Here is an 18,068-nt window from a genome sequence, read left to right on the forward strand (position 1 = left end):
AACCCAGAACTCCTTTGGGGAGGGGGGGAATCAACTCCCAGAAGGCTGTGCACTTTTTCCGCATGCGCATACCGACTTCTGAGGCCCTGGCCAGGGCTGGTTCAGGGTTCCTTCATCGCTGCGCATGCGCACACGTCGCCCAAGCCCCTGCACTACAGGAAAGCGTCACGGGTGCTCGAAGCTGGCGGTGGGGGTGGGCAGAGGATCAACTCCGAGGCTGGGGTTAAAATCAGAGTGTTTATTTGAGTGTACAAAAGTTTCCAGTCGTAAGATGTATATTACAAATCATGGGGGAAGGCGGAACACACGCTTGGCATGCATCTTCGAAAGGGAGCCGCGGGTGAGGCTGAGCGATGCGCAGTGCACGCTGCTCCCGGCCGCAGGGCGGCGCCCGCAGCCGCCGGGCCTGCCGACCCCGGCTCCAGGTCCCGTGGGCGGGCTGCCGCGTGTGCCTGTCCCACCACGCAGGGGCCAACCCGAGGCAGCCCAGGCTCCAGCCCCGTCCGGAAGCAGGAGGGCCGGCGCGCTCTGGGGCCTGCGGCAGTAGTGGCGTCCTGTGGCCCGAGCTCTTGCCCCGGGGCGACGGCACTCCCAGGGCTCAGTGAGGGAAGCGGAAGGTCAGGTGACTTCCACCCCTGCGGCCCTGGGCCCGAACCCCCGGAGCGGCAGCCTCACGGTGCTGCACTACTGATGTAAAAAAATAAATATCCGTTAAAAAAATACTGTGTGTCTGTGGTGGGGTGAGGGTGGCGGGCGAGGGCCGGCGGGCACCTGGGGCTTAGGGGGGCCATGCAGTGTGCACACGGGGCCACAGCCAGGCGGCTTGGCCACACTGGGGGCCATCGCTGGCCGGGACCCGCAGGCTTTGCTCTGAGGGCCGAGCACCCAGTCGGTCTGCCCCCTTGTCTGCTGGAGTGACTAGGAAAGGCGCGTCTCGTGTGTGGGCTGCCTCCTCCTTGGTCCTCTGCTTCGGAAGGGGCTAGAGTGTTCTAGAGTCAGGGCCCAGAGCCGCCTCGGATGCCGAGGCTGGGGACAGTCACAGACCCTTCAGGCTCAGGCACAGTTCCTCTGTGCTGTCAACCCCAGCAGTGGAGGGTCTGCCCTAGGTCTGAAGAGCCAAGTCCTGTCAGGCTGGGGATTACCTCTGCACCCAGATTCTGAATCTGATTCGATTTAAAAAGCTTCAAAGAAAATTCAATGAGTGAATCACTGTCGTTTCACGCTAGGTCTGTCCTCAGCCTGCAGGCTCCCGCCCGCCTCCCTACCACCAAGGTGACGGGTAGAGGACAGTGGAGAGGGTGGGCCTGCGGGCAGAGGACCCTCCTCTGGGAAACGCAGCCCAGCCCGCCCACATTCTCACGGTCGCTTACAGTCATCTAGAAATGTACCAAGGACTAGTTAGAGCTGACTAGAAAAAATAATTTCAGGGCCTGCGGGGACCTTGGTGACCACGGGGCAGGCTTCACATCAGCCGGCAGCCTCTTGAGGTAGTCCTCGGGTCCCCCTGCAAGGAGTGAAGGATGGAGTTAGGCGGCCTGCTGCCAAGCGGGCAGGCGGGTCCCTGCAGCCCAGACTCAGGGCTGGAGTCCCTGGACCCCATGCCAGGCCCTGAGGAGAGGGTGTCCTGAGGGTCAGACTCGTGGCCGCTGGGGCCTGTGCTGTCCCAGAACGCGCACAGTGGGTGGGGACAGCTGTCTGAGGCAGGGCCGAGGGGCGTGGACCCAAAGCCCACTAGGTGTGACGTCCCGTGCCCTACCTGCTGGTGGAACAGGTCCTCCTCGCCGAATTCCGCCTCCTCCTCCTCCTCAACCTCCTCCCCGTTCTCGCTCACCGCAACGCTGGTCTGCTGCACGGCCTGCACGGCAACCTCCTACATAACAAGGGTCAGCACGTGCTTGGCCCCCCGTGCTGCAGCCCACAGCGGCCACCCCAGTGCAGCCCAGAGGCGCTGCAGTGAGGGCAGGGGTGCCGGGGACGATCGCACCCTGCTGTGGCCGATCGCACCCTGCTGTGGCCGATCGCACCCTGCTGTGGCCTTACCTCTCCATCGGCGTTCACCAGGACGGTGCGGGAGCTCTCCCCCGAGCCCCAGCTGCTCTGGCTTTTCCACACCAGGGTTGATGGGGGGCTGTGGGCCACCCCTGCGCCAGCTGCCCACACCTGGGGACCCAAGATGGCCCTCGTGAGTGGGTCGCTTCAGGGCCGGGGCCAGGCCTCGGCCGCCCGCCGTGAGGCCCTTCAGTGGGCTGTCCACGCAGCGTGGCCCAGAGCACTCGGCCGGAGAGCCACCCTGGCATCCCAGCACCCCGGGGCCCCGATGACCCGGGACATCACCTGTAAGGCACCCGAGGGGTGTGGCGGCCCCGGGCCGGTCTCAGAACACGCGGAATCGGCACGACACCCCCACCCCGGGGCCGGCGTGGGGCCCGAGCCCACACTCACTGGCACCTACCGTGACTGTCTGGCCGGCCCGCAAGACATACTTGGGCGTGAACTTGTAGGCAACGTCCTCGCCCTCCGGGACCTGCCTCTTGATTCTCCAGTTGCCCAGAGACTGGTCCTGAAAGCCGGACAGGCTCTTACCCCCGGCCCCGGGGCTGGGCGTGGCCCCCACCCGCGCCTGGCTCACCTTGTCCGAGGCGTTCTTGAGCCGCACGAACCTGCCCTCCGGGTCCACCTCGTCCACGCTCACCACGGCCGCCTGCTGGGCCAGGCGGGAGCCGCCCACGCTGGAGCCCTGCCCGCCGCCGCCGCCGCCGCCGCCGCGGGAGCCCGGGGTGTCCTCCGCCTCCAGCCGCCGGCGCTTGCCCCGGCCCCGGCCCCCGGACATGCCAGCCCCGCTGCTGCTGCTGCTGCTGCTCGAGGTGGCGCGAGAGATGGTGACGCGGGAGGACGGGCTGGGGGACAGCTTCAGCCTGCAGGGAGGGAGGGGTGAGGGCGGGGGTGGCGGCCGCAGGAGCCCCGCCCCGCCAGGCCCCGCCCACAGACCACGCCCCCGCAGCACCGCCCCGCAGACCACGCTCCCAGCCCCGGGGCCCCGCCCCGCAGACCACGCCCCAGCCCCCTGCAGGCCCCGCCCCCGCGTCGGCCCACAGACCACGCCCCGCAGCCCCGCCCACAAAACACGCCCCAGCAGGCCCCGCCCCACAGACCACGCCCCCGGCCCCTGCAGGCCCCGCCCCCACAGCCCCGCCCCACAGACCACGCCCCAGGCGCCCCTCAGGCCCCACCCCAACAGACCACGCCCTGGTCGGCCCACAGACCACGCTCCCTGGCGCGTCCCTGCCGGCCCCGCCCCCGCTGCGGCTCCGCCCCTCCACCGGCCCCGCCCCTCACCCCAGGCCACACCCCCACCTCTCCTCCTCGCCCTCCAGCAGCTTGCGGTAGGCGCTGATCTCCATGTCCAGCGCCAGCTTGATGTCCAGCAGCTCCTGGTACTCGGCCAGCTGCTGCTGCATGGCCTCGCGCACCTCCGTCATCTCCTGCTCCTTGGCGTCCAGCATCTTGCGGAACTTTTCACGCTCGCCCGCTACAACCTCCTCCAGTTCGCGGATGCGGTCCTCGGCAGCGCTGGCCTGGGGACGGTATGGCCGGGTCACGGTGTGGCCTCTGCAGCCTGGGACGCGAGGGGCCGGGAGAAGCGGGGTTGGTGGGGCAGGGCTGGGGCCCCGGCAGGCACCTGCTTCTGGAGGCCTGAGAGCTGGTAGCTGAGCGACTCCACGCGCATGCGGGCTTCCTTGAGTTCCTCGCGGGCCGCACTGGCCGCCTTGTCGTTCTGGTCCGAGCTCAGCTTGGCGTTGTCCAGCTGGGGAAGCCAGGGAGTGTGAGCTGGGGTGGCGGGGCCCGGGCTCCCCTGCCCTCTCCTCACCCTGGCTGACCTTGGCCTGGTAGGTCTGCTCCAGCTCCAGGCGGTACAGCCGCACTTGCTCATCGTGCTGGCTGCGCAGGTCCTCCAGGGCCTGCGCCATCTTCAAGTCGGACTCCCGCTGCCGGCTGCTGTCCACCTCCACCAGGCGCCTCTCGTGTCTCCGCCGGGTCTCCCGCACCTCCTGCCAGGGCACAGGCCAAGGACCCAGCTGAGCCGGGCTGCAACTCCAGGGGGCCGCCTGGGCCGTGGACACACTGGAGTACTGAGATCCTGTCCTCTTTGTTGTTGTTGTTTGGTTGGTTTTGAAGCAGGGTTTCTCTGTGTAACTTTGGAGCCTGTCCTGGATCTCACTCTGTAGCCCAGGCTGGCCTTGAACTCAGAGACCCCCCTGGCTCTGCCTCCCTAGTGCTGGATTAAAAGCATGTGCCACCACCACCACCCAGCAAGATCTTAGTTGCCCTACAAAATGGCCTCTCCACAGGGATCTAGGATAAGTGGCCCACGACAGGCTTCTCAGGACAGAATACCACCTTCCTGGCTCCCCAAAGGCTGTTGGGGAGGCGGGTCCCTGTGCATTCCTCACCTGAGCCCTCGCAGGGACCCGGAGACGGCCCTTCCAAGTCCTGGGAGCCCCCAGGGCTCTTCTGGAGGGCAGCTTTACAGGATCCTTCACTGCTCTCCTCCCAGGGGTCTTCGCAAGCCCCCTCAGACGTCGCCTCACGCACTCCCTTAGGGGTCTCCGGCCGCGCTCCCCCACACTGCCCTTCAAAGGGCTGGCCGCCATCGGGCAGCACCTCTCAGGTCCCCCCTCCCCAGGACCCTGGTCTCCTGTAAACTCCCTCTTAGGTCCCTCTCCAGCTCCCCTCATGGGTTCTGACTCCCCCATGGGTAGATTCCCAAACAGGACTCTCCCCCAGGTCCCTTCCTCAGGTCAGATCCCTCGTGGCCTCCCTCACAGGGCTCTACACTGGGGCTCTCATGGCCTCCTTGGACTGTGGGGCAGTGGCCCCTCCTGTTAGCCCCGGTTAGAGCGGCTTGGGGCTCCACAGCTCCACAGGCACCCTTCTGTCCAAGCTCTCCCTCCGCAGTGACCACAGGCAGGGGCCTGGCCCAGCCCAACCCAGAGACACTACCCTGGGCTATGACGGCACAATGGGTTCTGTGACGGCCGAGTTCCCTGGGAACCTTCGGGGCAGATCATCGCAGCCTAGTCACCCACACCATGCCCTACACCCCAAAGTGCTAGAGGGTTGGGGGTACCCTAAGGACTGATCCACAGACACAGGATGTGACCTTAAGTAGACAGTTAAGGTTCTTTTGACATTGGTTTCATATGTGTGTGTTTGTGGGGGACGTTACTGTGCCACAACACGGCTGTGGCAGTCAAAGGTCAATTTGCAGAGTCAGTATTATTCTACCGTGTGGTTTCCGGGGGCACAACTCAGGCTGTCTTGGCGGCACAAGCCTTTACCCACTGAGCCATCCTGCTGACCCAGTTCAAGCTGGATTGTGTTTGTTTGTTTAGTCTTTCGAGACAGGGTTTCTTGCCAGGCGGTGGTGGCACACGCCTTTAATCCAGCACTCGGGAGGTAGAGCCAGGCAGATCTCCGTGAGTTCAAGGTCAGCCTGGTCTACAGAGTGAGTTCCAGGACAGGCACCAAAACTACACAGAGAAACCCTGTCTCAAACCCCCCCCCCCCCCCCAAAAAAAGACAGGCTTTCTCTGTGTAGACCTGGCTGGCCTGGATCTCACCCTGTAGACCAGTAGACATCGTTGACTCTGCCTCAAACTCAGAAATCTGCATGCCTCTGCCCACCCTCGTGCTGGGATTAAAGACACGAGCCACCATGCCCAGCTAAGTTACACTTTTTTGATATGAGATTCTCAGTGACTCGGATGGCCTGGAAATCTAGTGACCAGTGTCGAGAGAGACCTGGGGCTGGCAGGATGGCTCTCAGGTGAAGGTGGCTGCCAAGTCTGAGCACCTGAGTGCGTGACTCTGACTCTGGGCCCTCCTCCCACCCCAGGGGAACAAAGGAAAGTAAGAGCGACCAAACAGGATGGCAGAGAGGGACCCAGTAAGAGGCTTCAGGGGACAGGCACAGACAGCTGCCAGAGGCGATGCCGGAGGCGGTCCCGGGGCTAGGGAGGGTGCACCCCCGCCCGCCTGCCCGCCGCTGGCCACTCACCTCCTCAAACACGCTCTTGCTGAAACCCAGCTCCTCCTGCAGGCTCTGGCAGCGGTTCTCCAGGTCTACGCGCATGAGCGTCTCCTTCTCCAGCTGCTTCTTGGCCACAGCGTGGCCATCCTCTGCCTGGGAGACACAGGGCAGTGAGCTGGGGACAGCCAACCAGCTCGGCTCCTCCATGTCACCTGCGGAGCCCGGACACCAGCAGCCAGCGGACCCACCTTCGCCAGCTGTGCTCGGAGCTCCGCCACATCATTCTCCAGCGCATGCTTGTCACTGAGGGTCGAGGCCAGCTCTGCCTCACTCCGGTGGAATAGGGACTCCAGGTCCTTCACGCGGCCCTGGGCCACCGTGAGCTCACCTTCCCGCTTCTTGGCACTGAAAGGGGGTGAATGGTCAGAAGCTCCATGGAGGCCGAGCATAACGTCACCATGGTCCCTGTCAGTTACCACAGGCTGACTGGCTGCCTTCCCAGTCAGAGGGAAGGCTGGGAGGCTGAGGCAGGAGGATGGCTTCAAATCTGAGAGTAGCCTGTTCTACAGAGTGAGACCCCGTCTCAAAGACAACAAAACTAGCAAACTCAAACCCAACCCAACCAGCCCACCCACAGCGCTGGACATTGTGGCCCACAGGATACTGGTCATATGTCAGGGCCGAAGGTGCCCACACCCTGCCCAGCTGCCACAGAAGTGCAGCCCCTGAGCCGGGCGGTGGTGGTGCACGCCTTTAATCCCAGCACTCGGGAGGCAGAGCCAGATGGATCTCTGTGAGTTCGAGGCCAGCCTGGGCTACAGAGTGAGATCCAGGAAAGGCGCAAAGCTACACAGAAAAACTCTGTTTCGAAAAACCAAAAACAAAAAAAAAGAAGTGTAGTCCCTAAAAGCCAGCTTTGGGTAGGCCCAGACACACACTGCACTCTGCAGCAGAGTATGGCTGCAATTCATTAAAGTCACAAAGGAGACTTGTGACTTGGAGAAGAAGACCCAGGCAGGCTGCCCTTCCTTCCACACACTCCAGTCAAGGCAGCAGCAGTGGCCTATAAACATGAAGGTGTCCGTGGAACACAGACCTCAGCTTTGCCAGGGCCAGCAGGTGACGGCTGGGTGGGTGGCACCGGTGGCTAAGCTGCCACAAATCTTGGGGACACCAGGCTGCTCCTACCGTGCCTGCCTGGGTGTGGGTGTGGGTGCAGAAGGACCCAGTCCCAGCATGGGCCAAGTAGCCCCCTGTTGCTCACAGAGCTCTGTCAACCTGAGCCTGCCTGGAGGCGTCTATCAGGGGCTGGAGTCATGCACCCAGAGAGCGCCAGCCAGGCAGCGAGGGACCACGAGGCCTGAGAGGTGTGGAGGAGGCAGGGCCACAGGCCAGTGGTACAAAGGCCCTGGGGTCGGCATGCCAGAGAGACTAGCAATGAGGCCCAAAGACGGGCGAGTGGGGGCCTGGGGAATTCCTAACCCGTGGCAAAGGCTTTGGCCCCACTGAATGCTGTGGTCTGCATGGGCCTTGGTGCCGTCTGCCAAGAGTGGCAGGGCGCTAGGGCACAGTCTTGCTGGAGTGTGACGATTCCCAGACGACCTGTGTGGGAACACTTGACCTGCTCAGCAGGTCCACACCATACCTGAGGCCATCGTGACTCTGTGCCAGAAGGAGGTGAGTCCTCAGGACCAGGGGAAGCCAGCCTCACTATTTGATGCTGTGAACCGAAAGGTCAAGGCAATCCTTGGCTACAGAGAGAGCTTAAGGCCAGCCTGAACTATACAGAGCCTAAAGGCCAGAGTGGGCTACATGAGACCCTGCCTCAAATAAATTAAATGGATGGATAGATGGGCGGTCAACAGCAAAAAGAAACCAAGATGCAATCTGTGGAATGTAAAGCTGTCTGGGGGTGGAGGGGTGTGTCTGTGGGCAGACCCAGGCAGGATCTCCCACTGAGCTAACTCCAGCCCCACACTAGAAGGACAGAGGTGCTGGCTGCTCGCCTGCCTTTGATATGGCCTGGTGTCTGTGGACACCCTCAAACTCCGACACACCAGTTTATTAAGCCAGCCAGCGGCAGGCACTGGGGTAGACAGCCTGGCAGCCAGCTGGGGCTCTCACCAGAGGACCAGGTGGGTTGCCTCACAGAGGCCAGGCCTGGGTTCCCTGGCTTGGGGCCGCCATGAGGTCAAATGGCCACTGGAGTCCTGACCGGGGCAGACCTTGGGCAGATCTGGAAGGGGACCCTTCAGAGACGGGAGGTCCCAGGATGGTCCCACCAGCAGGGGTTATCTCAGCAGAGCCAGGCCTGGGCTGGCAGGGGAGGCATGCAGGGGACCCTCTCACCCTGACCTGCTCTGAGGACTGTGATGTCCCCAGCTGAGGCGCGACCTGAATCCCACACCTAGCACAAGTGGTGTCTAGCCAGCCACTCTGCCTTGTCTTGTCAACATTCCTGTGCCACCATCTTGGGTGGACCTCCAGTCCCGGTGCAGCGTGCCAGTCCCGGGGCTGCTGTGCCTGGGGCAGCGTGTCTGTGAAGGCTTACAACCCCAGAGGAGTCTCACCGCTGTTGAAAGGTGCCACGGTCTGAACAGGCGTGTGCATGCGTGAGACCATTAGCAACACTCCAGGATGGTGTGCTCAGGACTCCATTTCAACCCCACTGAGAGTGGCTGGGTCCACTGGGAGCTGTGTACCCAAGGGGCCAGCACCTGTCCGGCCACGGCCACCGACCTTTCTGGTTTTCTCTGATGTATGTTCTCATGTGCACGTGTGCATGCACACAGAGATCTGAATTCATAGCGCGCCACCTTCTTGGTGGAGGCAGGCCTGTCTCTGAACCCCGGCTTGCCGCTGGGGCCAGTCTAGCTCACCCAGCTCACCCTGAGGAGCCGCAGTGCTGGCACTGCCAGTGGGCTGTGGGGATCCGAACTCATCCTCACCCTTGTGGGGCGACCACCAAGCCGGGTCCCCAGCACGACCACCCACCTCTTCCTGGCCTCGTCCAGCTCGGCCTGAAGCTTTCCCATCTCGATCTGTAACCGTGCGCGTTCCCGGGCCGTCTCGTCCAGCACCCGCCGGGCGTCAGCCAGCTCTGACTCGTACAGGGCCTTGATGCCACTCACCTGGGGAGACAGACGTGCCCTGTGTATTCAGATATTCGGAGGGCTCTGGGCGTCTCTGGGCGCCATCTTCCCTTCTCTGTAGCTTAGCCTGTCAGGACGGTCAGGACAGGCCACCTGGCGCTTGAGTGGGAAGATCTAGCAGAAGCTAGCCCTCCTGGCACCCCAGCCCGGGGCCAGAAGATTCTCTGCTGCAGGACACCCCTGCCCTCACCCGGGTCAGCAGACATGCAGCACCCCACCGCCCAGTCTAAATTCCTGGTCTAATGTGTTTTCTTTTCCCCAACACTAAGATGACAGGTGCCCAGTGCCAGGCCAGCACGCTGCCCACTGATCCCAGTGCCACGGCGGCCTCTCCAGTGTTGACGGTCTAACGTGCTCTAGGTAACACCTGAGTCCACAGGGAGCCTTCCTTCCCTGGGCTCTGCAGGTCACACCCCTGTCCCTGTCACGGCAATTTGGGGCCCTGAAGCTCCCTCTGTCCCTCAGGCCAGCATCAGGCCTTCCGTACCCGCATCCACCCCGTGAGGACGAAGATGGGGGGACGTAGGACCCTCAGCTGTCCCCACGGACACCTGGGTGAGGAGCAGACTCACTGAGCTGCATCTGGACTCACATTCAAAGACTGGCAGCTGCAGGGGTCACCCCACCCCATCCACAGGGGTCACCCCACCCCATCCACAGGGGTCACCCCACCCCATCCGCAGGGGTCACCCCACCCCATCCGCAGGGGTCACCCCACCCCATCCGCAGGGGTCACCCCACCCCATCCACAGGGGTCACCCCACCCCCATCCACAGGGGTCATATACACACACCCATCCACAGGGGTCACCCCCACCCCATCCACAGGGGTCACCCCACCCCATCCACAGGGATCACCCCACCCCATCCACAGGGGTCACCCCACCCCATCCACAGGGATCACCCCACCCCATCCACAGGGATCACCCCACCCCATCCACAGGGGTCACCCCCACCCCATCCACAGGGGTCACCCCACCCCCATCCACGGGGTCACCCCACCCCCATCCATGGGGTCTCTCACACACACACACACACACACACACACACACACACACCCATCCACAGGGGTCATATACACACACCCATCCGCAGGGGTCACCCACACATCCCCATCCCTAGCAAGGGATCTTGGGGGACACTCCAATGCACATGTGCTGTTGGCCTGCCTATCGACCCCACAGTGAAGACAGTTGCCACGGGCTGCTCCCATGCCACATGCCACCTGGCCCTGGCCAGGCCACACACCAGCTGGGCTCAAGACTCAGATTTCTCCCTGACCCTCCTCCCTCCCGTGTGTGGCTATGAGCTTAAAGTGTTTAAAGACTCGTGGGGACCAGCCCAGCGTCCCCGGGCAAATGGTGGACATGTCTGTCAGTCGCCTAACCCTGAACAGCAGCGAGGCTGTGAGGGGTCGCTGAGGGGGACCTGGAAGACACGGTGCTTGTGAGAGACCCAGGCAGAGGTCACACCGTGTGGGCTGCAGGACGGGGAACGTCCAGAACAGGGGGACCCAGGGAGGGTGATGGCTTACAGGAATGGGCTTCCTTTTAGGTGATGGAACGTTCTAGAGCTGAAAAGGGTAAAGCTACACAGACCTAATTGCTACGCTGAGCTGCAGTTGGACCTCGGGGGTGCACAAGCTCCACACCCACTGGTGCTCAGGTGTCTGCCGGTGCAGAGACTGTAGCCGCCCAGCACAGGGATGGCGGGCTCAGCCGAGGCCCCTGAGTGAAAGGGCTGCTGAGGATCTCCTGGAGGAGGTGGGACTCAGAGCACGGTGTGATGTGTATGTGCGTATGTGTGTGTCTGTGTCTGTGTGTGTTCCTGTGAGCTGGCTAGGACTCCCCTGGGAGTAGTAGGTAGGGCTCTTATCCCCATTTTACAGATAAGAAAACTGAGGCACAATGGTCTGCCACAGGGAGGAGGGAGAGGTAATAAAAATGCCTTCTGCTGGGCTGTGCCTGCCACCGCCCTCACCCCAGAAGGGATAGGCAGGGTCTGGTATGGAGAGATGTGACGCTCTGCACCCCACACGCCTCACTGCAGGCCCCACATCAACCTCAGGCCCAAACCAAGACTTCCAGCCCAGACAAATCTCCCATCTTCACACGTCAGTGAGCTCCAGAATTTTCCCAGTGACAGGTGTTTGCACAAGCTGTCATAGACAACACACACATTCACATACGCACAGACGCACAGACACACACGGACACACACACATAGACACACACCGACACAGATACACACACACACACTCACACACACACACAGACACACACAGACACACACACAGACACAGATACACACACACACTCACACACAGACACACACAGACAGACACACACACACACACACACACACACACAGACACAGATACACACACACACTCACACACAGACACACACAGACAGACACACACACACAGACACACACACACACAGACACAGATACACACACACACTCACACACACACAGACACACACACAGACACAGATACACACACACACACACACACACACACACACACAGACAGACACACACACTCACACACAGACACACACACAGACACAGATACACACACACACACACACACACACACAGACACACACAGACAGACACACACACTCACACACAGACACACACACACACAGACACACACACACAGACACAGACACACACAGACACAGATACACACACACACCACACAGACACACACAGACAGACAGACAGACAGACACAGATACACAGATACACACACACAGACACACACACACACACGCCCTGAAACCCCGCCTGGTGCCAGGTCACTTCTTACAGGATGCGCACTCGCCAGGCCTTAGGCGGACAGAACACAACAGCTCCTAAGAACACAGCACTGGCGATGACCACTGGACGGCCACACGCGTCAAAAGGAGAATCGGGTGTGGTGACAGTGATGTACACTTGTCACCCCAGCAGCGCAGAGACTGAGGCAGGGGGATTTCACATGCACAGGAGCCTGTGCACCGACGGATGTCCTGTGGCTCCCGGAGCAGAAAGGACACTGGGAAGCAGGAGAAAGCATGAACTGTGGGCCTGCTCCACACCTTGCTCCACTTAGACCCCTGGTGGGCCAGCCTGGTCTACTCTAGGCCTGGGAGCCAGCGGCAACCCTTGCCTGAGCCTACCTAAGGTGGCTTCTTCTCTATTTGTGTTGTTTAATGTTTTTGTTTTTGAAACAAGATTTCTCTGTGCATCCCTGGCTGTCCTGGATCTCGCTCTGTAGACCAGGCTGGCCCAGAACTCAGAGATCCGCCTGCCTCTGCCTCCCGGTGCTGGGATAAAAAGCCGTTTCTACATATTAGTGTCTGGAACGGGGCTGAGGAGTCCGTGGCTGTGCCTGCCAGCACTCATCCATAAAGCTTTATTGGCACACGGTCTCAAAGTGTGTTTGGGGTGTTATCTCAGGTGGATGTGGCCTTAATGATGCTGCCATGCTGCTCAGTCACAGAGGCTGTGCGGCCTGTGTTGCAATAAAGACTGCCCCCCCCGCACCCCCCCTCCGTGGGGGTGCTGGCAGGCCGGCCACCCCGCCCAGCAGGGACAGGTGAAGCCTGGCAGGGGTTTCTGGAGCACTGCAGCCGAGCACCCCCAACACACGTCAGTGCACTTCGGCCAGAGCCTCGGGTCCAGCTGGCCTAAGGTGGCCTCTGCCAGGGCCACATGTATCCTCAGTGCCCTTGACTGGAGAGCTTTGCCCCTCCAGGGCTCCCTGTCACCCAGGAAGACCAGTCCAGTAACAGGACGCCGGGCAGGAAGGAGATGAGGTCCAGTTTCCTTGTAGGGAACTTTATACCCAGCCTCCAGCTGCCTGCTGCGGCCTCTCTGCTTTTCCCCATGGCCTTCAACCTCTCCTCAACCACCCCTCCCCGACAGCCACCCCAGCCTCCCCAACCCACACAGCCTCACAGACACCAGCGTCTGTCATTGGCTGACGGCCACCGATCTCACGCTGTCCCATCCAGAGGCCGCACGTGGCCCCCGTTCTGGGTAAGAGTGAATAAACGGTGAGAGCGTGAAGGGCCTGAGGGGGGCAGGAAGGCAAGGTGGCTACCCGCCTTCAGTGGCGCCTTCGAAGTCTCCCTTAGGTGCCCTGTCATCCCCACACCTCAGCTGCGACAGGATGGCAAATGACCTGCGCCTGAGGACTCCTATAGCAGGCCCCACCCCGCCAGGCAACACCCACTCGGTGCCAGCGGTGTCTCCCAACCACACCTGTCCCCAAGCCTCGCCAAGCTGCCCGGAAGGCAACCCTGACAGGTGGAGCATGCGCTGCCTGTGTGGCGTCCTTTGTGGCCGCTCCTCCCCCACTCCCTGTCCCGCTGGCCACCCTGCCAGCTGTCCTCAGGCATCTTACAACTAGGCAGGCTGGCTCCAGGAAGGGCAGTGTGCCTGCCACCTGCTGCGAGCCGCCCGGGCTCACACTTGAGGCCCAAATCAGCAAAACTGAGCAACAGAAGTGGCTCATGCCTCTGCCACCCGCACGGACAGGTGGCATCCGCTAGGGCTGGCACCGCATGTTTGCAGAGCCCACGAGCGCCAAATGTCTGTGGGACAAAGGTAACAAGACAGCCACTGCCAGGAAGATGGCTCAGGGACGAGGGTGTCTAGCACACAAGCCCGAGGACCTGACTTCCATTCTCCGGCACCAACGTAAAAAGTCAGATGCCATAATCCCAGCTCGGCAAAGGCAGAAACAGCATGGCTGGGGCTGGCTGGCTGGCTAGCCTGGCTGAAAGCTGCGTTAAAAAAAAAAAAAAAGAGGGTGGGTGGGGAGAAGCCGGCTATAGTGGTCACTCAGGAGGCAGAGGCAGGCGGGTCTCTGAGTTCGAGGCCAGCCTGGGCTACAGAGCGAGTTCCAGGACAGGACAGCCAGGGATACACAGAGAAACCCTGTCTCGAAAAACAAACAAGCAAACAAACAAATGAAAAAAAAAAAAGAAAGAAAGAAAGAGAGAGAGAGAGAGAGAGAAAGACAGGCAGGATTGGGGGCTGGAGAGATGGCTCAGAGGTTAGAGCACTGACTGCTCTTCCAGAGGTCCTGAGTTCAATTCCCAGCAACCACATGGTGGCTCACAGCCATCTGTAATGAGATCTGGTGCCCTCTTCTGGCCTGCAGGCCGAACACTGTATACATAGTGAATAAATAAATCTTTTTTTGTTTTTGTTTTTTGGTTTTGTTTTGGTTTTTCGAGACAGGGTTTCTCTGTGTAGCTTTGCGCCTTTTCCTGGAACTCACTCTGTAGCCCAGGCTGGCCTCGAACTCACAGAGATCCGCCTGCCTCTGCCTCCCAAGTGCTGGGATGAAAGGCCAGCACCGCCGCCCGGCTTAAATAAATCTTTCTTTAAAAAAAAAAAGAAGAAAGGCAGGATTATGGGAGATTCTAGGTGGGATGCCAGCCTGACACGCCCCCAGCCCCTCACTGGGGATTCTGGGCGGGGCTCCGCCCTGACCACGCCCCCGCCCCCTCACTGGGGATTCTGGGCGGGGCTCCGCCCTGACCACGCCCCCAGCCCCTCACTGGGGATTCTGGGCGGGGCTCCACCCTGACCACGCCCCCAGCCCCTCCCCTCACGGCGATTGTCTCTGAGGCCAGGGTCCTCCCCCATGTCCAAGTACCAACCAGGGCTCCTGATGACACACTCTCCTGTCCCTTGAGTGGGTGAAGTCCTGAGCCCACCCAGAGTCCCCCAATACCCCGTGGTTCTTACACAGCAGGCCCTGGGGTGGAGCCCGCTGGGCAAACATTACCCAAGCACCCCGCTTCCCGCCAGCCTGTTGACGCCTAGCATGAGAACGCCTTCTCAGATCCTCAGTCGCCACAGACCTCTGTGGAACACCGAGGTCTCTGTTTCATCCTAGTTATAGCTCTGACCACCTGGGACCCATCCAGAGCTCTGTGAGAACAGAGATGCCATGATTTGCCTGAGACACCCAAACAAGACCCTTCACCCCCTCTCAGAGGGCTTGAGTTCACTTACCCAAGACCAGAGACCATCCCCACAACCCCCCATTCCTCCTCAGTCAGCGGTTCCCATGATGCCCTATGATGCCCTGTGCCCTGACTTCGGATCCCCAGCCAGCCCCGGCCATTCATTCCCCGGACTCTTCTCTTACCCTTACCAGAGCGCCCCAGCCCTTGAGCCCTGCAGTGGGTGGAGACTGCCCAGCTTCCTTAACAACAGCTTCCTCGCTCACTCAAACCCTAGAACCCGAGGGTCCCCAGGGCAGCCCCCCAACATGCACTCCTCACGGGTTTCCCAGAACTGCCCCAATGCACCCTCACCTAGTGGGTCCCCAAGAGTCTGAATTCCTCTGAAGGATGGCCCCTGACCGACACCTTTCTTTTCAGGATCCCTCATCAAAATTCCCTCCCGGCGCCCCAAATCTCACACCCGGAATGAGGACAGCCTTGCCTGGGGTGGAGTTGTCCCTCAGGGTTCCCAGAAGAGCTGATTCCTTACTGGGGTCCCCATGACCTGTGAAAGCCCCGCGCAGTGGTTTCGGTTTGGCAAGCTTGTTGTCTGTCCTCAAAGCCCACAGGACAGCCAGCACTGACTTAGGACCCCCAGGGGTTCAGGGGGGATTTGTTCAGTCTCTGGATATACATCTGGGGAGTCCTAGGAGTCACCCGGGGTCCTTTAAACCCATGACCTTGGTGGCGGGGCCTTCTTGCCTATTCATGTAATGCGAAGGGTCCCCAAGGCCCTTGAGCCACATGCAGAACATCCCCCAAATCTCTTGACCTCCTTATTGGGAGTCTTAGCTCAGTCCACACTTGTCCGTCAGGGTCCCAGGGTGAGCATGGGTTAGCTCCATCAGGACCTGTCCCAAGAGTCTGGGGGTGGGTGGGGTGGAGTTGCAGGGGGCGGGGACTAACTTTGTTTACACCTGTCACCTGCCTCTAATGTCCCTGAGGTGGGCGGGACATGGACCCATCTGCACCAGTCCCTAGCTCCCCCACCCCCACCCCGCACCCCAGTGGGCAAGGCTGTGCTGTTTGCACTTGTTGCTGGTATCCTGGTGGGCGGAGCTTAGCGGTCTGCACCAGTTCCTAGGAGGTGCCCTGGTGGGTGGGGCCTAGTGGTTTGCACCTGGGGGAGGGGGTGTCTGCACGTCCCCTCCCGGTGGGCGGACCTCGGCGCTCTGCAATTGTTCCTGGGGTCTCCTGATGGGCGGGCTTAGCCCTATCCACCCGTCCTAGGGTCCCCTGGTGGGCGGAGCTTAGCTGTCTGCATCTGGTCTGCATTGGGCAGGACTCAGCTCTCTGTCCCTGTACCTAGGGTCCCCGGTGGGCAGGGCTCGGCCTTGTGCACCTGTCCCCGGTGAGCAGAGCTCAGTCCTATGCACCCTGGGGTCCCGGATGAGCAGGGCTCGGCCCTATGCACCCTGGGGTCCCCGATGAGCAGAGCTCAGTCCTATGCACCCTGGGGTCCCCGATGAGCAGAGCTCAGTCCTATGCACCCTGGGGTCCCCGGTGGGCAGGGCTCGGCCCTATGCACCCGCCCCTGGGGTCCCCGATGAGCAGGGCTCGGCCCTATGCACCCTGGGGTCTCCGATGAGCAGGGCTCGGCCCTATGCACCCTGGAGTCCCCGGATGAGCAGGGCTCGGCCCTATGCACCCTGGGGCCCCCGGTGGGCAGGGCTCGGCCCTATGCACCCTGGGGTCCCCGATGAGCAGGGCTCGGCCCTATGCACCCTGGGGCCCCCGGTGGGCAGGGCTCGGCCCTATGCACCCGCCCCTGGGGTCCCCGATGAGCAGGGCTCGGCCCTATGCACCCGCCCCTGGGGTCCCCGATGAGCAGGGCTCGGCCCTATGCACCCGCTCCTGGGGTCCCCGGTGGGCAGGGCTCGGCCCTATGCACCCTGGGGTCCCGGATGAGCAGGGCTCGGCCCTATGCACCCTGGGGTCCCCGGTGGGCAGGGCTCGGCCCTATGCACCCTGGGGTCCCCGATGAGCAGGGCTCGGCCCTATGCACCCTGGGGTCCCCGATGAGCAGGGCTCGGCCCTATGCACCCGCCCCTGGGGTCCCCGATGAGCAGGGCTCGGCCCTATGCACCCGTCCCTGGGGTCCCCGGTGGGCAGGGCTCGGCTGTCTGCACCTGTCCGCAGGGTCCCCGGTGGGCAGGGCTCGTTTAATGCCCCTGTCACCGGAGTCCATCTGCCCGCTCCCCGCGTCGCCGGCGCCGACCCACGTACCTCGCGCGTGGTCACCTCCTCCTTCTCGGAGATCCGGAGCAGCAGCCGATCGTTCTCCAGCTCCAGAGCGCGGACGCGGTCGATGTAGTGCGCCAGGCGGTCGTTGAGCTCGCGCAGCTCCTCCTTCTCCTGCAGCCGTGACAGGCGCGCGGGCGAAAGCGGCGTGGCGGGCCCTGCGCGGGGCGGAAGGGACGCCATGGCGGAGGCGGCGGCGCGCGGGTCCCCTCGGCTGCCCGGGTGCGGCGCGCTCATTCAATCCGCGCCGCGGAAGATGGCGCCGCTGCCTGCCGCGCGCGTGGGACGCCGGGACTTGTAGTCTTCTCCCGGGCGCGGAGCACATTGGGAGAGGGAGTCCATGCGGCCCGGTGCGAGGCATGCCTGGAGATGTAGTTTCCCGGGTCCGGCCTCCTCCCGGGTTCAATCCCCGGTAGGGGGTGGAGGCAGAGTTATGACTTCCACTTGAGCCCTTGTACACACACAGAAATAAACGATAAATTAAATACACGCAAAGTAATAAAAAAGACAGCAAGGGCAGGCGAAATGTCTCCGAGCCTAATGATCGAAGTTCGATCCCTGGGTCCTACATAGAAGAAAACCGACTCACACAAGTTGTCCCCTGACCTTCACGCGTACAGAAACACAT

General features: G+C 61.9%; 1 protein-coding gene across 2 annotated transcripts; it reads right to left on the reverse strand.

Moving 5' to 3' along the window:
- Positions 1-218: 218 nt before the first annotated feature.
- On the reverse strand, positions 219-17,716 carry Lmnb2 (lamin B2). 2 transcript variants are annotated; one of them, XM_036171111.1, is made up of 12 exons: positions 17,426-17,716; positions 9,026-9,162; positions 6,280-6,436; positions 6,059-6,184; positions 3,879-4,049; positions 3,680-3,805; positions 3,355-3,575; positions 2,630-2,915; positions 2,453-2,560; positions 2,041-2,160; positions 1,757-1,870; positions 219-1,504 (listed from the first exon to the last, which is right to left on the reverse strand). In XM_036171111.1, the coding sequence occupies exons 1-12, from the start codon at positions 17,675-17,677 to the stop codon at positions 1,463-1,465; spliced, it is 1,860 nt and encodes a 619-aa protein (XP_036027004.1). In that variant the 5' UTR covers positions 17,678-17,716; the 3' UTR covers positions 219-1,462. The 2 variants fall into 2 exon arrangements, with proteins under 2 accessions (XP_036027004.1, XP_036027005.1); XM_036171112.1 differs by lacking the exons at positions 6,059-6,184; positions 6,280-6,436; positions 9,026-9,162; positions 17,426-17,716 and adding an exon at positions 4,452-5,368.
- Between the last annotated feature and the right edge of the window lie 352 nt (positions 17,717-18,068).

This window comes from Onychomys torridus, chromosome 21, assembly GCF_903995425.1.
Source record: "Onychomys torridus chromosome 21, mOncTor1.1, whole genome shotgun sequence".
In the NCBI taxonomy this organism is placed as follows: Eukaryota; Metazoa; Chordata; class Mammalia; order Rodentia; family Cricetidae; genus Onychomys; species Onychomys torridus.